At 37.9% G+C, this 8374-nt stretch overlaps 1 protein-coding gene across 1 annotated transcript; it reads right to left on the bottom strand.

Annotated features, from left to right (window-relative positions):
- Positions 1-397: 397 nt before the first annotated feature.
- LOC121374769 lies at positions 398-1216 on the bottom strand. Its single transcript, XM_041501878.1, has one exon. The coding sequence runs from the start codon at positions 1214-1216 to the stop codon at positions 398-400; it is 819 nt and encodes a 272-aa protein (XP_041357812.1).
- Between the last annotated feature and the right edge of the window lie 7158 nt (positions 1217-8374).

Here is an 8374-nt window from a genome sequence, read left to right as displayed (position 1 = left end):
ATATTGCTGATCGGGACCGAACGTAGTTCGATCTTTTTCAGCCTACCAGACAGTACTTCTGTAGCTTTCTTAGGAGATTTCTTTGTGTCACTGCCTGTCTTAGGGAGACTAGTGCTCGACCTATTTGGGGGATTCTTAGAATCCAATGACACTTGGGTTTCAATTTGTTTGTGCTGGAGAGTAAATTTTTCTTTTTGTGCTGCTTTCTGCACTTGTTTTTGTGCCTTCTCAATGTCAGACAGTTTTTTGTACTTGGCTTCGTCACAGTGCCAGGTGAGGTCTGTGTTGACCGCAACACTTTTAGTGGCGACTTTGGCAGCCTGCAGCTGCATATGACTTGTCAGCCACTGTCGGTGTTGCTGTCTCCACCAACCTCCTGGCATCCGTGAAGGACAGTTTATTTTGTACCTTTACCTGTTGAACTCTTTTTTTCCAGCTTCCACCGCGGACACTCTCGCGAGTATGCGCAGTGATTGCCCTTGCAGTTGAGACTAAGTATATCGTTCTTACATGTCTTGCTGTCATGATCAAACAGACCACAACGAGCACATGTAAGTTTTCCACGACATGCGTTCAGACCATGGCCAAACCTCTGGCATTTGAAGCAACGCAAGGGGTTTGGAATAAAGGGCTCAACAGGAATATTAAGGTAACCGGCTTTGACAGATTGAGGAAGGGTAGGGACGTTAAAGGTGAGGATACAAGTATTCGTCGGTAACAAGTTATTGTTTCGACGAACCTTTATCCTCCTCACCGCAGTAACACCCGGAGAACTTAAATTTTCGCAGATTTCGTCTTCAGTAACACCTTCCAAATCTCTGCATCTGATCACTCCCTTTGACGAGTTGAGGGAGGTATGCGGAGTCACCTTAATCGGCACGTTACAAAAAACTGTTGACTTGAGGAGGCAAGTTGAATGCTTGTCGGTTGAACATTCAACCAACAGCCCATTTTTTATTTTTTTAACGGATTTTGGCTCACCAGCCAAGCCAACGATTGCCTTTTCAATTGCAAAAGGAGATAGTTTATTCAAGGTCCCATCATCAGTGGAGCTGATGACGAGAAACCTTGGCCAATGTTGTGAAGAAATCACTTTGGATTTCTTCACATTCGTTTTTGATTTCATGGACTCCTCGTCCGAAGACAAGAAGTCCGAAACTTCGGTGTGGACCCTTTTGAGGGTCCCATCTGAATTTGGAATTAATGGTTTAGCCATATTTAAATGAATAAATGTTCATCAACCATGCCCCCCACCCACCACCGAGTCCAACAAAGGGACATGGTGCTGCGGATAACCAGCAGACAGCCATGCCAGGGATACATGGTTAATAAACAAACAATAAATCACCCAATTGACCCTAGCCACCGCTTCAAGAGCAACACATACAAACGGTAAAGCAAACAATGTTTGTTCTTGACTGTATAAACAAAACAGAGGTTGTTTTCTCTAGAGCATGGCGTGACCAGCCGATTGATCAGGTCGGGCCATTCCTGACCTTCCGTCTACATGAACTCCGGGCCAAAGTGGTGTATTGTCAATGGCAATATACTCGGTTGCAGACATTAACCACAACTCAACCACCAGGATCCCATCATCCACTTCACGGGTCGCACCTCACGACAAACAAGGTGCCTCATACGAGGAGTTGTGCATTTATTGGCCATTCTATAAAAGAATGTTCACCCCTGCACCACGGTGAGGTTAATGCACACACAGGGGTCAGGTTAACTATACGTCACAGTGTAATCGATGGGCCCATTGGGATATTTCTCGTTCCAGCCAGTGCACCATGACTGGCATATCAAAGGCAGCGGGATGATCCATATAAAAGATCCCTTGCTGCTAATCGAAAAAGTAGCCCATGAAGTTGTGGCAGCGGGTTTCCTTTCTCAATATATGTGTGGTCTGACGCCATATAACCGTAAATAAAATGTGTTGAGTGCGTCGTTAAATAAAACATTTTATTTATCATTGGAGGTATAGCTTTGGTGATCTGATTATCACTTAGAAGTCAGTCGTAAGGCTTGAAATTATTAACATACTTGTGTAATCAAAAATAACACCAACGGATGTGCAAGAAAATGTTTATTTCACAATCATACTTTTTAATTTGAAGGCATCTTTGAAAGTAGCACCACGTGTCTGGCTAAACTAGAAGAATATTTAGTTTCTTCAAACATTTTACGTGAGGTTAAAAGTGTTTCAATTACTTCACTCCAGAGAAAAAAATCCCAAGTTTGAACAATTATTGTCATCTTTATGTGATATACGTTAATAAATGTTTTTTATAGATGGCATGTGTTCATAAATAGGTGATAAAGCAAAAAAAATAGTGGGGCGTCACGAAACCCGAGCATATCATCGGTAACATGATTTTGTAACTATTTAAATGGTTACATATCATTTGTTGCTTTCGCGAGTAAATGTTATTTGTGTACCACTATTTGAACGGAATTGCCGATATTCTGGTGGCATTTTGTTTCCTTCTGCACCACAGAAAAGGATTTAGTTCTTGCACCGATTGTTACGCGAGTTAATAGTGTGAATATATTTGCATTAATAAAATACAGTCTACACGCGAGGCAAAATACAGTCCGTGTTGGAACCGTGCCTACACACACTTGTTTTTGTTATTCATCAGGGGACGAGAAGTAGCCCAGAGGTAAAAGCACGCGCTTGGTTTGGAATCGATCCCATTGGGCTCTTTCTCGTTCCATCATGTGACTTAGGAACTTAACTTGTTTTTGTTTATACAACGTGTGCCATACACCTATGGGCCTGGGCGATTTCTATCATGGTAATTTAGCCCTGGCAATACCATATATGGTCGAGGCCTGGTGCTTATAAAATATTTAGAGTCTAGACTAATAATAGTCCGATACAGTCATGACAACGCTATACAATTTGTATTCCTGTGACGTCATTAAGCACGGGCCCTGCCTCCTCCACATGAATGAATGTTTAACGACACCCCAGCACGAAAAATACATCGGCTATTGGGTGTCAAACTATGGTGATGATCAACATCAATATAAAAATTCAAGACTTAAAGAAAAACAGTATAAAGAACTGTGCAAAAACACAAATATTAAAGAATTTTACGGATACTGAATTTTACTAAAAACTGCAATTTTGTGCTGTATTGGCCATTCTCAGAGATAATGTTACACGCAGGGGCCACATGAATGGATGTTTAACGACACCCCAGCACGAAAAATACATCGACTACTGGGTGTCAATCTATGGTAAATGTAATGATCAATATCAAGATTTAAATAAAAAGTCTAAAGAACTGTGCAAAAATACAATTCACAGATAGATACTGACTTTTACTCAAAATTTCAATTTGTGCTGTATTGGCCTTCCCAAGAGAATGTTACAGCACTAATTCCTCCGTGTATTTCATTGCAATATCTGCCTCAGAATAAATGGTGTCAAAAATATATGATATCACAAGGAATATTTAACCACCCCAGCGGCTATTGGGCGTCAAACGATATCACAAGGAATAAGTGACTCCATTTTTTCAAGCGTTAAGTGGCATGAAAAAAACTAAATCGAAACGGGCCGACCACCGTCTCATTTAACTCCTCTGTACCCATTTCTATGCGATGGTATACCACACTTAGAAATGCCGTTATTTGGTAATAACAATAACAGATCATTTACAAACATTGGGCTATTTAAATATTACAAACGTTAAAAAAAATATATCCTTACAAAACATTTCCTAAACCGAACTATATTAACCTGCTACAGCTAGTAACGACACGACAAATGGTTGTGCGGTGCCTTTACTGTGCTGGTACTGGGGTACAGCCAACATACAAACTCTTTTGGGTTTTTTTTTTTTTTTTTTTTTTTTTACAGTAGCGAAATACATTTCTCACAATTGTCTTGCAGATAAACCGTTATGAAAACAAAAATAACGGTTTCTTTCAACACAACCCTATGGAATTAATGAATGTTTAACGACACCCCAGCACGAAAAATACATCGGCTGATGGGTGTGAAACTATAGTAAATGCTGAACATGAAGTGATGATCAACATCAATATAAAAATTCAAAATTTAAATATCACAGATACATACTGACTTTTACTCAAAATTTCAATTTTGTGCTGTATTGGCCATTCTCAAAGAGAATGTTTACAGCATGCGCAGAGATATGGTCATGATCGTGGACAACGGTCTTGTTTAGATTCAGAAAAAAATTCATCAGCGACAGATTCAATCGTTTTCATATTCAAGATACCATCCGAATAAGTTGTAATGTTACGTTGTTCATTGTAAACTGCTATCCTATACAAGAGCCGGCATTCAACAGTAAGAGGACTGCCAGTTGTATAACACCAGCCGTAATTTCAGCTAGCTATTGAGCTCAACCCAGTAGACGTATACTATCCTCTCTACGGCTTCCAAAAACAAAGGGAATTCCAGACGCATAGCTGTTCAAATTATATTTCAAGCAAGGAACTTATTTTACATAAAATACGTGCAATAAAAAACTAGGTTGTATTGGGGGCTTTTTCCCCCCCACTGGTATAGTCTCCAAAACGGCAATTCAGCTGCATGTGTATGAATCAATGTTTAACGACACCCCAGCACAAAAATACATATAGGCTATTGGGTGTCATAAATGGCAAGTATATGGAAATATCATTTATATATATTAATGTAAAACCACAGTGTAAGGAGATGTGGGGGAAAAGTAAAGTATCATATAATACATAAAATCAAGGTAAATATATTTTAAAACTGTATAGAAGTCAAAGTGTTTTAAAAACTTTACAATTAATTCTGGATGGAATTTAAAAAGATTCCAAAACATTTCAGTTGCCAAATATATCATTTCTCGTCGGCTTGAGATGATCACACTCCACCAAAATGTGCCGCACAGTCAATGTTCATACTGAGGGGGAAGGGTCCTTTAAAATAAACGAATGCGTTAGATATGTATGGAGGACACGGCTACTTCATCCTTCCTGCATCGCCTGTAGGATGACTGCCACTCTGCATGAGTATTTAATTGGGTGGTAAAGTTTACATCATTTCAGGGCAAATCTTTAATCAATATTAAATTCGCATTGGCAGTCTTCCTGCAGATGAAGCAAATAATACGATCGTATGTATTTAACATGTAAAGTCATCTCCCATATTTTAGTGTAATGGGTTTGCCATATATCGTCACCTATGTCCAGTCAATGGCGTGCAGGTACATAAACAAACTTTTAGTTGTGAGTGTATTACCATCACCTCCATGCATTACAAATCAACCAACGATCACCTCATTCTTTACAAACTAACGCAAGAAAAACATATATATACGTCGGCAACATGTCACCTTATGGATTTTAAATGTATAAGTACAAGTTAGATAAGCTATAGATTTTTAAAACTAGTCCGCTTAAATTTCTCATCCCACCCTTACATCAAATACAGCATTGCTGGTATTATTACTGTTAGCTTGTTTGACACCCAATAGCCGATGTATTTTTTTTGCTGGGGTGTGTTATACATTCATTCATTCATTTATGACTGTTAGCATGCGATATGTAACTGGTGACCGAACTGTCTGATGCGCTATTATAAAATGTTAAAATCTCATTGGATGTTCTAGCCACAGTAAACCTACGTCACATGAATAACAAAATAACTACCAATCACTTTCTGTCAAGAAGATAAAAAAAACAAAAAATACGACAGCCAAAGCATAAATTATAATAATGAGAATTTAATATTATCAAAACGTTGTTAAAATAGTGGGGTTCTTGATTGCTTCGTCTTGGGGTCAGAATGGCGTGGGTGTAAAATAGTATTATGAACTCTATAAATATTTAACAAATGTTTTTTTGGTCTTTTAATTAAACATAACTCAGCGGCATTACTCTTTGGGGTTGTTTCTAGGAGCGGGTAGACTTGGGCGCGTTATTGCCTAACGTCCAAAGTGAAAAAGTTTAGGTTTTGAGGTCAATCCGTACAAGAAGGCCTAATAGTTTTGTCGTCGAGTATGCTTCACTTGTGCCATGGGCCGCTTGAATTAATTGGCGCAACTATCGATGGCAGTTTTGTATGGCTTCTTTTGGACGGTGCGGTTGCGAACAAATTTCATTCTGTCAAGCTAATCGTGGTAGAGTGGCAGTCTTCCTACAGCCGGTGCAGGAAGGATGTATCTCATTTATTTACAAAATGTTACACATTGAGTGAATTAATCAGGTATCGTTGAATATGTAATAATTTAATATATACATATAAAAATGGTAACGTGTGATAAAAATATTATCATATGTGTATAACAAAACAGTAATAACAAGTATATATTCCTCGTTAATTTAATAGAGAAAATACACCAATTATCTTATAACGAGTTGTTTTAAAATTGATACGTTTTTAAACGAGTTGTAAGGTAATGGTATTTAAGGGACACGAATGTATTCTGTTTCTTACATATCCTCAAAACGGGTTTTAAGCAAATAATAACATCTTTTTCGAAACGTTATTTACAGCCCTTTCACTTAAAGGGACATTCCTGACTTTGCTGCATTGTAAGATGTATATTTTCTTGTTTAGAGTATCAGTGTCTGTATATTCAATGTGTTCCTGGTCGTCTTAATATTTGTAAGAAACCCAAACTGGAATTTGTCTTCAAATAATTTAGTACGTACGAAACAACAATATTATAGGAAATTAGATTAAATTTAACCTAGTACAAATATTAAAACGATCAGAAACACGTTTAATTAATTATACAGCCATTAATATTTTATGCAGAAAAATATATTTAATATGTAATTACAATCCTTGGTTAACTATACATCACAGTGTAATCCGTTTCGTTGGATGTATGGCATTGGTGACCTGATCATCACTTAGCAGTCGGTCATACATTTTGAAATTGTTAAAGGGACATTCCTGAGTTTGCTGCACGTTTAAAGATATAATCGACTAACAGAGGCTTTTTCACGACTAATTACATATCAAATATATTTTTCTGCATAACATATTAGTGGCTGTATATTAAACGTGTTTCTGATCGTTCTAATATTTGTACTAGGTTAAATTTCATTTTATTTCCTAAAATATAGTTTTTTCGTACGTACTTAATTGTTTGAAGACAAAATCCAAATATATTACAATGCAGCAAACTCAGGAATGTCCTTTTAACACGTATCCGAAAAATAACACCAACAGGTGTGTAAGAAAACATGTTTATTTCTAGGGTTGAAAATCAACATGAAAACCATGGTCGACAGCTGGGCAAGTTGAAGAAAATCTTACTTTTGTTGGAATAATAACACTTGAAAATCCAGTGGCTTCGTGATAAACTATTGTCATTCTCGACATACTAAAAATTTTTAAAGTCAACAAAATAGAGACTAAAGTAGAATTTAATTTTTATAGGACAGTCAAACGTGACTAACAGATGCAATTTTAAAATGGCTTCAACACCGCAATATTTTTTGCTATATTTGGTTATATATTCCAATATGGAAATACCCAATTTAATATCGGAAATAAGATCTTACCGAGTGAAATTACAATGAAAATGTTTAGAATACCTTGAAGCCAGCACATAAAAATATATTAATTAAAATTATACAACTGTTCCTGACTGGCCAATAATTAAGCATATAAAGATTAAATAGTTTTTGTTGTTGTTGTACTGTCTATATGCTGCATGCCTGTTGCTCTTGTTGATGTCTTCAACGGTGACCCCTGCGTGTGCATTAACCTCACCGTGGTGCAGGGGTGAACATTCTTTTATAGAATGGCCAATAAATGCACAACTCCTCGTATGAGGCGCCTTGTTTGCCGTGAGGTGCATCCCGTGAAGATGGATGATGGGATCCTGGTGATTGAGTTGGGGCATACCTGCGGGTATGACTTCTGACAATACATCACTTTGGCCCGGAGTTCAAATAGACGGTGGTCAGGAAGGCCCGACCTGATCAATCGGCTGGTCATGCCAAGCTCAAGAGCTAACACAAGAACAAACATTGTGTGAATTACCATTTGTATTTGTTGCTCTTGAGGCAGTGGCTAGGGTCAATCAGGTGATTTGTTTCTTATTACCTGAGTATATCAACCATGTATCCCTGGTATGATTGGCTGGTGGTTATCCGCAGCTTCGTGTCACCTTGTTGGACTCCGTGGTGGGTGGGGGGCATGGTTGACGAATTGTATGAGCTAAATTATGGCTACAAGCAATTTAATATCAATTGATGGGACCCTGAAAAGGGTCCACACCTAAGTTTCGGACTCTTCATCATCAGATGAAGAGTCTACGACATTGACTGCAAAGAAATCCAGAGTGATTTCTTCTAAAACCTGGCCAAGGTTTCTTGTCATCGGGTCTACTGATGATGAGGCCTT

This window comes from Gigantopelta aegis, chromosome 6 (assembly GCF_016097555.1).
Source record: "Gigantopelta aegis isolate Gae_Host chromosome 6, Gae_host_genome, whole genome shotgun sequence".
NCBI lineage: Eukaryota > Metazoa > Mollusca > Gastropoda > Neomphalida > Peltospiridae > Gigantopelta > Gigantopelta aegis.
Note: the sequence above shows the minus strand (reverse complement) of the source record. Positions and strands in the feature narration are given on the sequence as shown.

What these genes read in the sequence shown, in the direction of transcription:
- LOC121374769 (XM_041501878.1), bottom strand. Translation starts at nt 1,216, where the DNA reads ATGGCTAAACCATTAATTCCAAATTCAGATGGGACCCTCAAAAGGGTC.